We start from the raw sequence: 18871 nt of genomic DNA, 5'->3' as shown, positions 1-18871 counted from the left end.
AGAACTGAAGAAGATAACAAAATACAAAGACCTACAAATAGAAATAGAATGACTGTGGCAAAGGCAAGCAACAAGGGTAATACCAATAGTAATAGATACCTTTGGAGCAATCCCAAAACAACTGAAGCACCACTTGAACACCATTGGTATTGACAAATTCGCCATTAGTCAATTGCAAAAGGTGGCTTTACTGGGAACAATTTCCATGATATCTGTAACACCAGCAAACATCCACATCTGCCTATCCCAGGTCCTTGGTAAGGATTCAATAGGTAAACAAAAATGCCAAACCCAGTCTGAACATCTGGCTGACTGTGCAATGATCAATAGTAAAAACAACAACAATAATAATTTTCTTTTCGGTAGTTTTTTTTTACTTTTTAGTTTGTATTAGTTCTGTTTATTGTAATTATACAAAAAAGTATAGTATAAAAACATTCAAGAACTTTTGATAAATTGATTTATTGCAGGGAAGAAGCTGTTAAGAAAGAATTGTAGCAAGATGGCAAATGGAACATTATGATACAAGTCTTGCTCTTTGGCAGTGCTTTACTAATTTGCTGATAATAATTCACATTCTGGATTGCACATGTGAGACTTTTTGGTAAGATCCTGTCTCAAATGCTTGTATTTCTTTCTCATGTCTGCAATAATGTCATGGGCTACAACAGAGGTTTCTAACCTGTGGCGTGGCCTGGCACCTGTTGTTCATTGGGTCACAGGAATTGGTGGCAAGTGTATACACGTGTGTGCGCATCCTCCACTCATCCTAGCACCACCGCATGGGCGCTATGGCCCTGTTTGCACATGCACAGGAGCACTAGCACTACTGCAGCATCACATAGGTGCTAGCAGCCTGTTTGCACATGCACACAAGACTAACGGCCCACTTGCACATGTGCGTGGGTGCTAGTAGCCCATTTGTACATGTGTGCAGGTGCTAGAGGCCCACTTACACAGGTGCGCAGGCACCAGCGCTGCTGCCAGCGCTGCCACAGGGGGACATGACCCATTTCTGCATACATGCAGGAGCTAGCACTGCCACCATGTGCACACACAAACCCATTTGTGCCTGCATGTATGCACATTTCCCTGCTCCTCCCTGTTATGATTCCTCATCAGCCAGTGGACCCGGCAGCTGAGTCTGGGGAATCAGAGGAGGAGGAGGAGGGGCCTGGAGTGACATCAGAGTCAGAGGAAGGTTCTGATGAGCTCCAAGACTCACAGTCTGATGAGGAGCCTGGATGCTCTACTCGCACTCAGGCTGAGACACAGCTGTGCTGAGAGGCTGAGGTGGACAGTGATGATTCACAGCTGGAAGATATCCAGGATGCACATAAACACCGGCAGGCAAAGAGAGTCGGACAGAGGAATGCAATGGGGAGGCTCCAAAGGCAAAGGGGAAGGCAGTAGGAAGCCATGCCTTGGCTGCATAATAAAAGGGAAAGTGTGGGAGGTGCTAGTTGCTGAAGGCAACCGTTTGTGTTAAGGCAGTGATTCTCAACCTTTTTAATGCTGTGATCCCCAACCGGTCATAAGTCGAGGACTACTCAACTGGTCGTAAGTCGAGGACTACTCAACTGGTGCAGCACCGTTTGCAGAATGGGACTTTTGGCGGGCTCAGCAGGGCAGAGACAGCCTGGACAATTCCTATTGGCTTTTGAAAGCCAATAGAATTAGACTCTATTCAAGAGAGCTAAGGAAAAGGGGGAAAAAATGGCAGACTGTGTTGTTTGGCGACCCCCGTGAAATGGTTGTTTGACCCCAAACGGGGTCCCGACCCACAGGTTGCGAACCACTGTGTTAAGGAATCAAGTTTCAGTGAACTGTTTTGTTTGCCTTTGGACATTTACTCAGGTCTGTAAATAATAAAAGGGGATTGATTTTTTCCTACGGTTCCAGCCTGCTTGTTGGAAGAGGGGTTTCTCCTTGTGCACTTAACAAGGGCTCACGTAAGCTGGGACAGAAGTGGGGAGGAAGGCTTGCTGGCATTTTTCACATACTTTCACTTTTGCTGTAACTGCTTGGGAATTAAGGAGGAGTCTCTCCATCTTAGGACACGGAGAGACTCCTTCTCAGTGGGTTCCAACCTGATTCCAAGGCTGTCGTGCCCCGAGTGATCTATTATCTATCCAGCACCTCAGCGTTTTCAAAACAATCTTGCGATATCACATTGGCTGCTGGTGAACTGGTGAGGGGGGTTGGGTTTGGGAAAAAGAAAGAATTGCTTTGTGCTTTCCACGGGACCTTCAGCTTCCACCAACTTTTCTGCAATCACTTTCTCTCAGTAAAAGTTCTTATTTCAACTCAATGGAGTCAAGAGTTTTGCTTTCCTGAGGGACCAGCTGGGGCAGGTCCTTACAGCTCCATTTTCTGTAAAGCACCAAAGACATTTAGATAAGACACTGGCTCTTATGGGGTCCATATAGCTACTTTTGTGCAAATCACGCTCACAGCCAGGTTGAAAATAATTTCAGTAAGGACTTTGCACATCATACCCCCAGCATTTCTGAGGAGAAAAGAAGGAAGCAGGAGGCAATTCTAGCTGAGAATTCTGCTTTTGGTGTCTGATGACAGCAATAACCCTATTCAGGCTTCAATTGTTCCTTGCTGGTCTGTAACAATGATACCTATGTATGTTCACCAATGCCAGCCCCATATTTCCCACCCCAACCCTTGGAAGAAGAAAACTGGAATGTTGATCAGAGACAGGAGCATAAATGTTGCTAGTGATTGTATTGAAAAAACCCTAAAAAGAAAAATCAGGGCAAGGCATGCTGCTAGATATGTATTCATCTCTCTTAATTTTACCTCCTTCTATTTCTATATTTTCCTTTGTCAATAAGCAGCCCCAGGTCAATGATGCAAAGTTAAAAAGTTAAATTTTAGAGTAGAATAGAGCTGGAAGGGACATTGGAAATCTTCTAGTCTAGCCTCCGCTCAAGTAGGAGAAACTATACTATCTCAGACAAATGACTGTCCAGTCTCTTCTTAAAAACTCCATTGATGAAGCACCCACAATTTCTGAAGGCAGCTGTTCCACTGATGGTTAGGAACTTTCTGCTTAATTCCAGGTAGCTTCTCTCTTTGATCAGTTTCCAACCATTGTTTCTTGTCCTGTCCTCTGGTGCTTTGGAGAATAATTTGACCCCCCTCTTCTTTGTGGCAGCCTCTCAAATACTGGAATACTGTTATCATGTCACCCCTATTTCTTCTTTTCTTTAGACTAGCCAAACCCAAGTCCTGCAACCGTTCTTCATATGTTTTAGTCTCCAGGCCTTGGATTATCTTAGTTGCTCTTCTCTGGACTTTTTCCAAGGTCTCAACATTTTTTTTGTAGTATGGTGACCAAAATTGGTTGCAGTATTCCAGGTGTGGTCTCACTAGGGTTTTATAAAACAGTACTAATACTTCATATGATCTTAATTCTGTGCCTGTTTATGCAACCCAGGATTGTATTAGCTTTTTTGGCTGCTGCTGCACATTGCTGGCTCATAGTCAAGTCATCGTCCACTAGGACTCCACGGTCCCTCTCACAGTTACTGTTTTTGAGCCACCTTTCACCTAATCTGTACTTATATATTTGATTTTTCCTGCTTTGCTTTACTCCACATTAAAACTCATTTTGTTGGATAGGGCCCATTGTTCCAGTTTGTCAAGATTTTTGAATCTTGAGTTTGCCTTCTGGGGTATTGGCTACTCCTGACAGTTTGGTGTCATCTGCAAATTTGATGAATTCCCCTTCTATTCCCTCATCTAAGTCATTGATGAAGATATTGAAGAATACTGGGCCTAAGATGGAGTCTTGTGGTACCCCACTGCTTACTTCTCTCCATGTGGATGTAGTACCATTGAGGACTACTCATTGAGTATAGTTTGTCAGCCAGCTACAAATTCATCTGGTGGTGATGTTGTCTATTCCACCTTTTTCTAGCTTACTAAACAGTACATTGTGGTCTACTTTGTCGAATGCCTTACTGAAATCTAAGTATACTATGTCCACAGTGTTTCGCTGGTCTGCTAATTTGGTCACTTTATCAAAGAATGAAATAAGATTGGCTTGGCATGATTTCTTTTTAACAAATCCATGTTGGCTACCAGTTATAACTTTTTTTTTCTGAAGAACTTTTTTATTTTTCCCAACTCTCCCCCATACTTATCAACAAATATACTGTGATATTTATCACATGTTAACATACATTCTTTTTACATTCTTATCTAACAGACACTCTTAATAAAATAAAATAAATACATACACATGTCATGGTTCCAAAGAAGCAGCTTTTCAAAGAACTTTGAGGCTTTATTTACCTTTAAGAATCCTTTTATTGCTACATAGCTTTGGCACATACATAATGAAGCCAAAACTGAATCCTCCCACCCCCAATCACCCGTAACAATGCAGAACTCACTCCTTCATTTTACAGTCATCAATCACGTTCTCCAATTAGTTTGAAGTGTGAACTTTCCCTCCCGTAACTCCTCTGGTTACAACTGACCTTGGCAATGCTGTACTGAAATATTGTTGTGGTTAACTATCATACTTTCCCACCTGCTATTCTAACATTGTCTGACTTTAATTCTAGAAGTGATATGCAGGCTAAATAAAACATGTTTGCTTCTTCATATATGGCAAGCAAGAACATCCGATGTTAGCAGTCTTGACACATAAATTTGGGTGTTGCTCGCCCATTTCCCCTTTCACGGTATCCACACTCCTACTCTTTCTTCTCTACCTTCTTTCTCCCTTTCTTCCCTACTTCTTCTTCCTCTCCTCCTTTCCTTCACCACTCCCCTCCCATTTCTCCCTTCTCCTTCTCTTCCTCCAACCTTCCTACTTCCTTCCCCCCTCCTTTACTCTTTTCTCTCCTCTCCTTTCTTCCCTCTCATCCCTTTTCAGATACAATTCAGGGGTAATGTCCAAGCAGCTCCTCTCTCTAAATTTTTCTATCTATATTATATATAATGATTAATTTTCTATTATGTTAATACTTTTATTTATCTGACCTTCTCGGTATATACTTCTATAAATGTTTATACGACATCCGGTTATTCAATACTGTGTCGCCTGGGTCTCCCTCCTCATCGCCTCCTTTTTCTTCCATCTAAATTGGTGTTAACTATCTTTTAACCATATTCTCTTTTCATCCAATCATAAAAAATTCCCCAAATTTTATAATACTCTGACTCTGTCTTATCTTTAATTATCGTTAATCTATTCATTTCTGCACATTCCAGTATTTTCCCAATCACCTCTCCCTCTGGGGGGGTCTTTCAGTGCTTTCCAATTTTGTGCAAACACAATCCTGGCTGCTGTAATTATATGAATAATCAAATATGTTTTCTTTTTATTATATTTCCCTGGTAAAATACCCAGCAGGAATATTTCTGGTCTTAGTTCTATACGTTGTTGTATCATCTTTTCTATCCATGTTCTAATTATATTCCAATAAGTTTTAGCTTCCACACACGTCCACCATATATGATAAAAAGAACCTGGTATTTGATGGCATTTCCAACATTTCATAGATCTGTCCTTAAACATTTTAGCTAATCTTTCTGGAGGTATGTGCTATCTATAGAACATTTTGTACATATTTTCTTTATACACAGTCACCAGTCAGTTTATAGTTTCTTTCCCATAGTTGCTGTCATCTATCTAATTCAATCGTATATCCAAAATTCCTTGTCCATTTTATCATTGTCTCTTTCACTCGTTCCTCCTCTAACTCCATATGTAGTAGCTAACTGTACATTTTTAATCCATTTTTCTTCCGTTCCTGTGAGTATTTAATCTAACTCTGTTGTCCCCAAGTTAAAACCATCTATTTTAACATCTTTTTCATATCTAGATTGTATTTGTGTTCTCATGTACCAATCCATCTTTATTCCTTGTTCCTCTAATTGTTGTTTGGTTTTCAACTCCCCCATATCTGTTAGTAAGTCTTTATATCTTATAATATTTCCCATATTAAGCATATTGGGGTGTATTAGCACTTCCATAGTTGAGAGCCAATTTGGAATCTTCAAATATTGCTTTCTCTTTATTTTCTCCAGACAACAAATAAAGAATTCTTTATATGGTGTCTCTAGAAATAGCTATGTATTCTATTTTTCCCATACCATATGCAAGCATGCCATCCCAACTGCAAGTCATGTCCCTCTAATGTCAATAGTCTCGTATTCCTCAGTAAGATCCATTCCCTCATCCATGATAATGCTGCAGCCTGATAATACATTTCCCAATTAGGTAGACCAAACCCACCTCTGAGTCTTGTATCTTGTAACATTTTTAGATTAATCCTTGCCTTTTTTCCCTGCCAAATATACTTCAAGATTATTTTTATTAAGCCCCTCAAAATATTTCTTATCTAATCTTATTGGTACTGTTGAAAACAAAAACAATAATCGTGGTAGTATATTCATTTTGATTATCGCAATCCTTCCCATTAATGATAGTTGTACATTTTTCCATTTATCCAAATCTACTTCGATTTGTCTTTTCAATTTATGATAGTTATCCTCTTTAAGTGTTGTACATCTTGCTGTCAGGTGGATCCCTAGATATTTTACCTTCTTTACAATTTGTATATCTAATTTTCCCATCAATTCTTTTTTTAGTTTTTCGGTAATATTTTTCACTAACATTTTTGTTTTATCTGTATTAATCTTTAACCCTGCTACCTCACCATATTTTTCTATTTGTTCTATTAATACAGGTCCTGTCTCTAATGGTTCCCCCAAGATAAATATTAAATCGTCTGCGAATGCTTGTAGCTTATATTCTTCCCTCTTAATTTTCACACCTTTTATGTCATTATTCTGTCTTATACTTCTGTTTAATACTTCTAATGTCAAGACAAACAATAGTGGAGATAGAGGACATCCCTGTCTTGTTCCCTTCATAATATTAATCTTCTCAGTCATATCTCCATTTATCATTATTGCTTATTATAAATTGTTTTGACTACATTTAAAAATTTCTCCCCAAAATCCATAGTCTGTAACTGGCTTATCATGAATTGCCAGTTCACATTGTCAAATGCCTTCTGCGTGTCCAGAAACATCAATGCCATCTGTTTCTCGGGGTGTGTTTCATAGTATTCTAATACAATTCGCATATTGTCTCTAATGTGTCTTTTGGGTAAAAAACCATTTTGATCAGATTGTATAAATTAATTTAAAAACTTTTTAAGTCTTTCCGCCATTATTGACGCAAATATTTTATAGTCCACATTCAGTAGAGAAATCGGCCTGTAGTTCTTTATTTTCTGCATTTCCGTTTCTTCCTTTGGTATCAGGGTAATAAGTGCTTCGGACCATAAATCTGGTATCTTACCTTCAAAAAGAAGTTCATTATAAAGTTCCAACATTACATTGCCTAGTGCTTCCTGCAATGTCTTGTATAGCTCTGCTGGTAATCCATCCGGTCCTGGTGTTTTACTATTTTTTTGTCTTTTAATTGCTTCTGTTAATTCCATCATTGTTATTTTCCCTTCTAATAACTTTTTAAATTTCTCCAGTATTTTAGGTATCTCTGTTTCTTCCAAGAATTGTTTTATCCTATCATCTGCAACTGTTGCTTATATAAATTCTCATAATATTCCCAAGTTATTTTTTTCTTTTCTTCATTCCGATGTTGTAAAATCCCCTCAGCATCTTCCAGTTGTTTAATCCATCTCTTCTCTTTCTCCTTTTTAATTTTATATGTCAACCATCTCCCTGGTTTGTTTGCATGCTCAAAAAAGGTTTGCTTAGCTGCTTTTATTTTTACTGCCACTTCTTCATTTTCTATTAAGTTCATTTTATGTTTGTTCAGCTCCATTAAATTTTTGTGTATCTTTTTGTAATTCTTTCTCAAGTGTCTTATATTCTTCCTCCAGTTTTTCCTTATTTTGTCTTTTGTTTATTCTTTTCCCCCAAATAAGTCATAGCAAGTCCTCTCATGAACACTTTCACCGTGTCCCAAACATTTTGAAGTGAAGTATCTTCTTTTTTGTTTTCCTTAAAAAAGAAAAGAATTTCTTTTTTCATATATTGCTGAAAGTCTTTTTCATTCAATGCAGTTTGGTTTAATGTCCTCTTTTTTTGTTCTCTTTTTTTGTCCTTTCCATATGATTGTAACTGGGTTGTGATTCGTCCATGTGCTTGTTTCTATGGCTATATTTTGTATATTTATAAATAAATCTGTTGACATCCATATCATATCAATTCTCCACCAGGACAGGTATCTGTTAGAATAAAACATGTATTGCTTCTTTTCCGGATATTTTTCTCTCCAAACATCAAATATATTTAGTTCGTCCACCATGTTATAAAAGGATTTTGGGAGTGTTCTTCTTAGAGTTTTGTTTTTTTTGTTGTATTATAATCCAGCTCAGCCTTTACAATAGCATTAAAGTCTCCAATCATACATATGCTTTCATATTCCAGTTCTATTATTTTCTTGTGTAATTTTAAATAAAAGTTCTCTTGGTTTTCATTTGGAGCGTAGATCGCTACCAATTATGATTTTTTACAGTTCATAATTACTTCCACCATTAAGATTTGTCCTTCTTCGTCTGAATATATCAATTTATTTTATATTGCTTTCTGAATATATAATGCCATACCTCTTTTACTCTGATCCGCAAGTGAAGTATATAATTCTCCCAATTTTGTATATTGTAATAGATGTTTATGTTGTTTCCTAATATGAACTTCTTGCAAACAAATTATGTCCATTTTTAGTTTCCCTAGTTTATTTAGTGTTCTTTTCCTTTTCATGGTTGAGTTTAATCCATTTATATTTATCGAGATTGTTTTATCTTTTCTTCCATGGTTATTTATTTAAAGTTTTGGCTGATCTCGTCATTCTCATCTTTCTTTTCTCTTTTGCCTCTTTTGCTCTTGCTCCTTCTCCCAAAGCCATTTCCTCCTGTTCTTTGCTATACTCGCCCCGTTGCTTCTCTATCTCATCTCCTTGGTGTCTAATTCCTCTTTTCCCTCTCAGCCTTTCTTCTTGCTGTCCAAAGTAGTGATCATAAAAAAGTTCTGCTTTCTCTAATGTGTCTAGTCTATGTTCTTGCCAGTTTACCATTACTCCTTCTGGTATTAACCATCTAAAATTTATCCCTTTTTCAATTAAGCCTTTTGTCAAAAATTGATACTCCTTTCTCAAGTCTCTCACTCTTCTTGGAACCTGCTTTAACATCACTATCTCTCTTCCTTTATATTTTGTGACATTTCTCAGCTTCTGTAGTATATCTGCCCTTAACACTTTTTTAGTAAATCTTATATGAACCTCTCTAGGGAGCTTATTTCTCGTTGCGTATCTAGTATGTATTCTGAATATCTCATCTATATCATTAATTATCTTTTCTTTACTTTTCTCCAGTGCTTCTGCTAATATTTCCGCCATCACGTCTGCTAAATTCTCTCCCTTTTCTTCTTCAACATTTTGGAATCTTAAGTAATAATCAGCTTTATCCATCTCTAGAGAGATAATCATTTTTTCCTGGTTCCTATCTATCAATTGTCCCTCTCCTCTACTCTCTTATCGGTTGATTCAATTTTTTCTTCCACTATCTGGAACCCAGGCAGACCTCCCCAAACAGCTGAAAAGTGACGATCCTTCGGCAGTCCCCAAAGGATGTGTCGTACCGCCACGACGTTCACTCTCTCTCCTACCAGTTATAACTTTCTTTGCTGCTAGTTGTTCGCAGATCCTTTTTTTGATTATCTTGTCCAGGATCTTCCCAGGTATTGATGTTAGACTGATTGGTCTGTAGTATCCTGGGTCTGTTTTTTTTTTTCCTTTCTTGAAGATGGGAACCACATCAGCCCTTTTCCAATCCTCAGGTACTTCCCTGGTGCTCCAGGACTTATGAAAAGATACGATGCAATGGTTCTGAGATAACATCTGCCAATTCCTTCAGAATTCTGGGATGTAATCTGTTGGATCCTGGTGATTTACATTTGTCAAGGTCAGATAGGTGTTCTCTTACCATTTTCTTGCTTATTTTAATTTTTGTTTCTAGTTTGTTTTTTGCAGTACTTTTTTGGTATGTTGTGCTATAATTTCTTTTTGTGTGAAGACTGATGCAAAGAATGAGTTAAGTAGTATTTTAAACGGTATGCACTGAGGTTCTTTTACACATTTAAACAAACCATTTAATCAAGATAAATTAATATTAGAAAATTTAATGTTTAAAATAGCAAGAACTATAAAAGAGAACTTCTAGACATCTTCAATTTAAACTCCAATCACTGTGATAAGACCATTGTGATAGATTAGCAGACAAGAAACTAAATTTTTCTCCACCACTCCTTGAAAGGAAAGAAGTCTTCAGGTTTTATCACCACCCAAGTAATTGTTCTGGAAAGCAAGGCTAAGTCAGTCATGAAAGGGCAATCAAACCCAAGGAAAGTCTAGGATCCAGAGTGTTTCTTGATGTCTCTTACTCCAGATTAATTCCAACTGAGGCCAGAGCCTCCACAGCCCATTGGGGATAGCTGCTGGAGTTCCCATACATAGTCTTCATGAAATTCTGAACAAATTGTGGAAACTTTTGCTTAGTTATATTCTCGCGGATCAAATGCATCAGGTTCATCTGAGAAAAAAAAGAACAAGCACTAGACAGAAGGAAATATATTGGTAGTGGGAAGAATAAACAATTATAAACTAAACTAGCTAACCAATTGGTAAGTTAGAGACTGTGTAGAGCAGACATGTCAAACTTGTGACGTCGCGTGACGTCGCATGATATATTGGAGCTTTTTCTCCATTGCCGGCAATGGGGCGGGCGCAGTTTCCTGGTGACGCATCCGGCCCGCAGGCCGGCAGTTTGACACCCCTAGTGTAGAGCATGGATAAAGACCTCGAAGAATCATCTGCTTTACATGGGCAGCCCTTATTGCCTAATCTGAAGCATTTGTCCTTCAAATCTTCAATAGCTTCTAAAGAAAACTCTTTCTGTTATTACTGGCTACTCGTGCTGGGTTATCAAGTGCTATGCTCAAATAGGAAGACAGCATGTACAGGACAAAAAACTTTGAGAATTCCTGACAATCTCTCTGAAGGACAAGCATGCAAACAGAAGGCATATTCTATAAATACCTTGGCAATTTTAAGGATATGAACTTCAGTTCCCAGAATTCTCCAGCCATCGACATTGAGAATCACTGATCTAGAAGAAATGCTCAAGAAGCACCCCAACAGCACATTTTCTCTAACAGGAAAAATCCTGACATGTCTACTGCCTACCGATCTGACCTATATCTCTAGAGCAGGGCTTTTCAACCAGTGGTATGGGTACCACCTGTGGTACATTGGCACCTGGCAGGTGGTATGCGACCATCCTAGAAAAGCGGTAGCAGGGGAGGGGAATGAGCTGAACCAGTGGCAGCACCACACAAGCGTGAGCAAGAGATGGCTGGAGCTGCAGGGCTGTCACGGCTCAGCAGAAGTGCCAGTATCAGCGCTTCTTCGGGACTGTCAGGGCTCAATGGAAGCGCCAGGATCAGTGCCAGGCTCCAGCTGGAGCTCAGCGCTGATCCTAGCGCTTCTGCTGAGCCCAGAAGAAGTGCCAATCAGCTGGAATGTTGCAGCATCTCCAGGGTCTTGTGATTTACATTCAGATGCTTGGCAACTGATTCATATTTATGACGATCAGTGTCCCAGGGTCATGTGAAGTGACCAAAACCTGCTGCAACTACCCAGCAGACAGGGGGAATAAAAACCAAACACCCCTCACCCCACCCCTACTGCCAATCCTCAACAGAAATGCTCACAACAATAAAAACCTTGGACAGGAGGAAGAGCGCCGCCGGGTGGGCAGGCAGGTGTCTTGCTTGGTTGTGCCTTGGGGGGCACTTTTTTCAGTGCCATTGTAACTTCAAACAGTCACTAAGCAAACTGTTGTAAGTCGAGGACTACCTGTACTTTATCACTTTTTTCCTTTTTTTTTTTTTTGGTCATCAAGTTTTTGACACCTTGCTAGGCAACTGGTGGTACTCAGATATTGCCATATCCTAAAAGTGGTACAATGGGTGAAAAGGTTGAAAAGCCCTGCTCTAGAGAGCCAGTTTGGTCTAGTGGTTAATTACCAGACTAGAAACCAGGAGACTGTGAGTTCTAGCCCTGCCTTAGGTATGAAAGACGGTTGGATGACCTTGGGCCAGTCACCCTCTCTCAGTCCAATGCACCCCACAGAGTTGATGTTGTGGGGAAAATAGGAAGATGGAGCATTTAGCTATATTCACCGCCTTGATTTATTTATAAAAATAATAAAGGGCAAATATAAATAAATAAAGCATCTGCCTTAGTGGTGAAAGTACAAACCGAAGAACTGATCCATGTCAAATGAAATAAAGAATAATTGCTTCCTGCTTTATCCGACTTACACTATGCATTTGTTGTCATGAAAAGGAATATAGGGAGTAATGGTTTCCATCTCCTCTTACAGAAAGATAAGGATGACAGAGGACCCTTTTTTGCAAGTACTGGATCCAGCCTCCAAACAGATCCAGTTCTACATAGCTGCTGGGGGAACATCACATCATCTATCTTAATTATATAAATTATATAATTATATAAACAAAACTCCTGATTTATATGGCAGAATCCTATGTGAGACTATAAGGCAGGCACCTCATCTCAAGGATTTATACTCTATCAGCAAGCACATACTAGCTGATAGATATGATTTATTTAGATCAGAGTTGGCATGTTGTATGAATCTAGCTATTGTTGTTTGTACACTGTGGCTTATACCTTGGTGAGTTGTATAAATCCAGCCATCTAGGGTTAACACAGTTAAGCAAATTCCAGCTTACTATGATGTGTAAGCCTAATTACAATGTATACATAATAAATTATGTAAACTGATAAAATTTTGTATAATATACTATAGTCCCTTTCATTATAAGTAATTATCTGCAAAGGATAGAAAAGAATAAACAAAACAAAGGATTAGATAAGGAAAAAAAGTAAGAAAACACAGCTAAACTGAACTTCTCAAATTTAGTTAAGAAAATTTGGATTATGATTGCATAGGCAGATGTCATGGAACATAAGAGAATAGACTGGAGTTTAAAAAGTGAGCAAGAGAAAAAAGCTTTCTGCCCACTTTGATAAAGTTATGGTACAAGATAGAAAAGCCAACTTAGCATTTAGACTTATATGCCGCTTCATAGTGGTTTATAGCACTCTCTAAGTTTTTTACGGAATCAGCATATTGCTCCCAACAATCTGGGTCCTCATTTTACTGACCTCAGAAGGATGGAAAGCTGAAACAACCTTTAACTGGTCAGGACTGAATTCCTGGCAATGGGCAGAGTCAGCCTGCAATACAGCATTATAACCCCAGCACTACCACAATTCACCTATTGCACCTATTTTCTTATTTCTATTTCACAGCCCATATGTCGCAGGTCCCTCCTTTGAAGTGCATTAGCTTTATTGCTGCCCATTTAGCAGAAGTTTTATGGCCTCTGAACAGACTGACCTGGTACGCAATATTATGGATGGTAATGTGATGCTTGGCAGCTGAATCAATAGGATAGAGAGCATTCAAGAAAGCTCGACTATATCTGTTAAGAAAAAAAACAAGGAGATCCTCTTGTGACCCTAGGTTTATGGAAGAATTTTGATACATCAAGAGCTAGAGAATAAGGGGAAAATATTTTTGTTCCTTTACAAGATAAAATACAGAAAATTAGACCTAATATTAGCTAAGTGAAATTATATCAGACAATTCAGACATCAGTACTTTTACAAGACGGAGAATCCAGGTGCATTTCTGTGGCCAATAATTGAAAAAAAGAGGAAAAATACAAAGATTATTGTGTAGCATGGAGAAATCAAAGAAAATTTAAGATGAGTTAGCTGGAATTGTCAAACTGAAGACAATTCTAAATTAAACGTTTTATTGCATTTTTATCCCACTTAGTATGATGTCACCACATTTTATCTTCACATCACTGGATGAGATGAATTGGTTTGAGAAAGCGCATGTAGCTGATAAAGATGCTGAGTAAATGAGGGTTTATGACTAAATGAGGGTCTGAATTTAATTTTTCCTTGATAAATAAGAGCTCTTTTTTGCCATTTCTATTTTTTAAAAAATCCATTCCAACCCAAGCACACAAACCTCTGGCAGGTAGGGCAGGCACAGTTTTCATCAATGGGCCGGAAATCCTTGGCATATTGTTTGTTCTTCAGCTGTAGGGAGCCCCAAGGGACCAAAGCTGAACCAAAGCGCTGGAAATAGAAAGAGGCCTGTATATTTCAGAGATACCACTGAAAACAACACTGGTTCCCTAGGGGTGGGTATTTTAAATCCCTTCAGAATCCCCCCCTCATTTTACAGTCATTCAATGTCAATCTGTTTCTTTCCATCAACTGGTGAAACTGCATTCAACTTGCCATTCCATTTCCTCCCAAGTTGATGCATGTACTTACTGCTGTCCTTGTTGGGTAGACACAGTCAAACATGTCACAGCCGAGGGCTACACACACTACCAGATCAGTAGCATAACTTTGAACAGAACAGAAATGGGAAACATGCATCAAGTGAGCAACTGCAAAAGGTAGCTATCCTTATCCCATTTAATAACATGGGTTTGTTTGTTCCTACCCAACTCCCATAAGGTAGCGAGGCTTGTTCTTTGGGAGATGTTTTGTGCTGAGGGCTACTATCCTCCAGAAGTGATCTTTGGCCTCACCACCACTCAGACCTCCAATAGCAAAGCCTGGCACATCTCGTTTAGTCATCTCTAGCAGGTGGGAGGGAAAGAAAAAGAGACAGATGAAGGAAACTACAATATCTAAAGATTATCTATATATTGTTGTAAGTTTTACAAATTATTTTGACAAACAAATGGCCAGGAGATATTTGAAAAGCTTCAGAGTTTATCCTGTAGAACAGTGGTGGCAAACCTATGGCACGAGTGCCAGAGGCGGCACTTAGAGCCCTCTCTGAGGGCACGCACGCCGTTGCCCCAGCCCCGCTTCCCCCTGCAGCCCCTTCCTCACCAGTAGCCCTGCCCCATAGGAGAGTCATCCCCGGGTGCAGCCCACACGGAGCAGTGCAGCCAAGCACATGGCAGCTGGGCAGCAGATGATGCTGCGAGGCGTGGGCAGAGGGCGTGGCTACCATGGTGCTACAGGGCCACCTGGGCAATCTGCAGCGGGCCGTGGATGGCCCTGAGGGTGGGTGGGGTGAGGGCGGAGCAGGGCGGGGGTGGGTGGGCGGAGCGGAGTGGGGGCAGGACGGGGCGGTTTTTGGGCACTCGGTCTCTAAAAGGTTCGCCATCATTGCTGTAGAACAATCAGAATCACAGATAAGACTTTTCGGTCCTCCCAATTCTCTTTTAGTCTGTTCTAAAGTAGTAGCTGTTTAAAGAAGCTGAAATTGCCCAGTTTCAAAATAAAAGTGATCTTACCTTCCAGACATTTGTTTCGAAGGATAGGATCCAGCCCACCCTGAATAATAGCAAATAAATTCTGCTGGTTAGGTTTGCTGTGTGCTGCAATACATCTGTCCAACCAGCGAATAGACCTACAACAAACATTTTATTAATTGCATGTTATTTCATTCTAATTATAGAACTTATATCTAATCAAATTTGCAACTGAGTGCTTTATAGCAGTTTACTTAAATAGATTTTATTTAACTCTTTGATCTGAATGCTGTTGTTATAGTTGAAATTTCACTCAATACATTTTGGAAGTATTGAGATTCCTGTGCTTTTATACATTTATATTTATAAAGAAGTTGATAGAAAATAGATAAAGCAGGCACAATTTATTTACCCAATAATTAGAATACTGTGCTTTAATATCTTTTTTGTAGACTAATGCCAGGTTGTTTTAAAAATAGTGTCTTTTGATGTTAAAATCAAAATATAATTTTAATTGTAAATATTTAGCAGAAAATATTCTGAATGGATGGTTAAGATTGCTTTGCTATTGGAGATGCAATTCAAAAGATTCTGCACTTATCCTACTGCTGCCAACATTGAAATTCTGAAATTCATGAAGTTATTTGCATGGATTAAAATAATTTCTCCTTCACAATAAGCAGTATATTCTCTTGACTATATCCCAGCAAGTAAAGTAAAGCCTTCCTTATAGCCAGTTTAACTCTTGGTGGGTAAGAACATGTTCGTAACATATGTTTTGGGCTGTAATATGGAAATGATTCAAGGATTTCTGGACATCTCCTTGTTTATCTTTATGAGAAAGTCAACTACTTGTAGTTGCTTCCATATTTGGAATTAAAGTGTCAGGAATTTTGGACATTTTGCAGATATAGCATAAATTGACAAAATGTATTATTTGCAAACATATGAATTAGTTCTTTTGCAACCATAGCTGGAGGAAGAAGGAAGAAAGATTTGACTATTATGGTCAAATTTCCTCAAATAGTTCTATTTTACCAATTTCCAGATTTTTTTTCTTTTAACTTTCTCCAAATAATGTGAAATTCAAGCCTAAGAGCTTCCTGAAACTAAATGCTTCTTTTATATTCTTTAGCTTCAGTCCCACCCCACTTCCAGCCCACGATAAAATGATAATATTGCATATATTAGTCTATCTTTGCATGTATCTACAAGTTCTGCTGGACAAATTCCTCTAAACTTCTCTAAGCAATTATTCTGCTGGGTTCAGGGCTGATTGGAAATTGATGTTCAATATCTCTGGAGGGCACTAATATGGATAAAGCAGGTGAAGTAATCTTTTGTAGCCATCAGTTATTCACTTCTGACATATTCTTATTCAGTCAAAGAGGATACTGGGAATGCGACAATAATGTATATTGGCATATCTGTCTCCCTTCTTTCTTGTTTTCAAGTTGGAATTTGGGACATTTTATTCAACAAGGGTTCAGAAAGTTCCAAGACAACACTGCATAATAGCCATCCTTTAAAATTGTTTAAATTGTTAAGTTTCCAAGATTTTAGCAATCTCAAAAGATTTAATGCCAAGCAAGGTCTTTGGACAATCTTATTTAGAAACATCTAACCTGAAATGAAAAGAGGTCTCTAGTTTTGATCCAGAAGCTTTTTCCAGCCCTTTTATCTGAGAGGTGCTAAGCCTGGAGCTGCTTCATTAAATGCATATTCTCCATAAATATACAATGGTAGAGGTAGTCTTCAAATTATGACCATTGGTTCAGTGATTGTTCCAAGTTACAATGGGGCTGAATGAGGGAGATGGATGGATGAATGGACAGATAGATAATCTTTATTGTCATTTCTTTACTGTGGGCACAACAGCACACATTAAAAATGAAATTTAGTTGCTTGCTCTCAAAGTGTACACTTGTCATGGTTCTGACTAATGAAAAAAAGGATGTATGGGGATTAGTTAAGATAAGAAACCACAGGCTACAGAACGGAAGGGAAACTTTGCCCTTCAAACTGATTGGAGAATGTGATTTAGGAACTGCAAATTAGAGGAGGGAAATATGATTGAATATTATGTGCTCAGGGGAGGGGAATTCAAATCTTGGCAGCTACCATGCTGTGCCGACACTTTGTTTCATGATTAAAGACTTTTTAGGATAAACAATGCCTGGAAGTTCTTTGAAGTGTTTCATTAGTCTGAACCTTGACATCATTCCAAGATCCACTTTCTTTTCAAACTACCTGGGGTCCTGAACTCCAGCCGCTGTCTCTAGACTTGAGAGAAGCTGGCAAAGATTCAGGAGGAAATTTCATTATGAGAAAAGAGAATCTGCTTGAATATGATGACCTGGCAGCTGCTGATACCCCAGAGGGGGAAGCAACAGACAGCATGCTGTGGGAGGACGAGTTTTGGCAGCTAAATGGCTGGCCGTCAGCCCGGGCCCTGCCCAGCAGAGACTCCAGATGCCTCGAGACTGCCTTGCCACCCTCAAAGCCTTCAAAAGCAGACCGGTGGAGAGCTATCAGATCTGCCACTGAAGGTTCAGGTGAGTCACTGGAAAGATTTGAAAAGCTAGAGATGAGAAGCAGAAATCCTGCAGAGAGGAGCCTACAGCCCCTCCATTGCAGATCAGACAGCCTTCCAGACCCCCTGCCAGGGCCTCCAGCCCTGAAGAGAGGGAATCCCAGTCTGAGGCCTCTGCAGCAATGGGGAGTTTGGCATCCCCCGCAGGTGGATGGTCAGTAGCCTCTGAGCTTGCCACAGCTAATAGAGGCCTTGCAACAGCTTGGGATGGTACAGAAGCCAGAAGATCAGGAGCTGGTGGGAGGATGACCACAGCAAGGAGACTGGTTACTGCCCCCGAACTTGCAGCAACCGCTGAGGGGCCTACAGCGGCAGGGGGCGTGACCACAGCCCCTGAACGTGCAACCCCTGGGCATGCAGCAGCAGTCGGGATGGGACCAACAGCAACTGGTGGTGCAACAGCCACAGTGGGAGGGGCTCTACCATTCAGAGCAACCTTCAATGGAGACCTAGAAAAGCTGATTTTCTTCCTTAATCAAGTGCGCTCTCATCTGAACCGCTGGGCCTATCTCTACCCGGACCCAGGCGCTATGGTCGATGTGATTGAGTTTAGCCTAGAGGAAGAAGTATCTGAATGGCTGAACAATTTATATAATGAGCAAAGCCCCGAATTGAAGGAGCCCCACCTCTTCCTCCTAGGGCTGAGAGAAAGATTTGAGGACCCATCCATTGGCCTCAAAGCAGGAGAACAAATCCACAAAAAAAAAAAAACCAAGCCAGCAGGCCTGCCCTGGGGTATGTATGAGAGTTTCGCGAGATAGCAGGTCGAATAGAGGGGTGGCCTGAGCAATCCCTAATTCATCACTTCATTGAGGAATTAGATGACCACCTCTCTCAGGCCTGCTAAAAGACCCAGGCCACCTGCAGGCCCATCAATTAAGTGTTTTCAGTGCG

At 39.7% G+C, this 18871-nt stretch overlaps 1 protein-coding gene across 2 annotated transcripts in view; it reads right to left on the bottom strand.

Annotated features, from left to right (window-relative positions):
• Positions 1 to 10134: 10134 nt before the first annotated feature.
• QTRT1 (queuine tRNA-ribosyltransferase catalytic subunit 1) overlaps positions 10135 to 18871 on the bottom strand; it is a 71387-nt gene continuing 62650 nt past the window's right edge. Inside the window, exons 5-10 of one of the 2 annotated variants that reach the window (XM_039368696.1) lie at positions 15427 to 15542; positions 14619 to 14757; positions 14444 to 14519; positions 14133 to 14242; positions 13488 to 13572; positions 10135 to 10592 (exon numbers count right to left, since the gene is read on the bottom strand). In XM_039368696.1, coding sequence (XP_039224630.1) covers positions 10440 to 10592; positions 13488 to 13572; positions 14133 to 14242; positions 14444 to 14519; positions 14619 to 14757; positions 15427 to 15542 — 679 coding nt within the window. In that variant the 3' untranslated portion in view covers positions 10135 to 10439. The remainder of the gene's footprint in view (positions 10593 to 13487; positions 13573 to 14132; positions 14243 to 14443; positions 14520 to 14618; positions 14758 to 15426; positions 15543 to 18871) is intronic. The other variant, XM_039368697.1, reaches the window with a different exon arrangement.

The sequence above is a fragment of the Crotalus tigris genome, unplaced genomic scaffold (genome assembly GCF_016545835.1).
Source record: "Crotalus tigris isolate CLP2741 ecotype Arizona unplaced genomic scaffold, ASM1654583v1 scf7180000020899.430614, whole genome shotgun sequence".
In the NCBI taxonomy this organism is placed as follows: domain Eukaryota; kingdom Metazoa; phylum Chordata; class Lepidosauria; order Squamata; family Viperidae; genus Crotalus; species Crotalus tigris.
The sequence above is the reverse complement of the archived record's forward strand: the minus strand, read 5'-3'. Positions and strand labels throughout refer to the sequence as shown.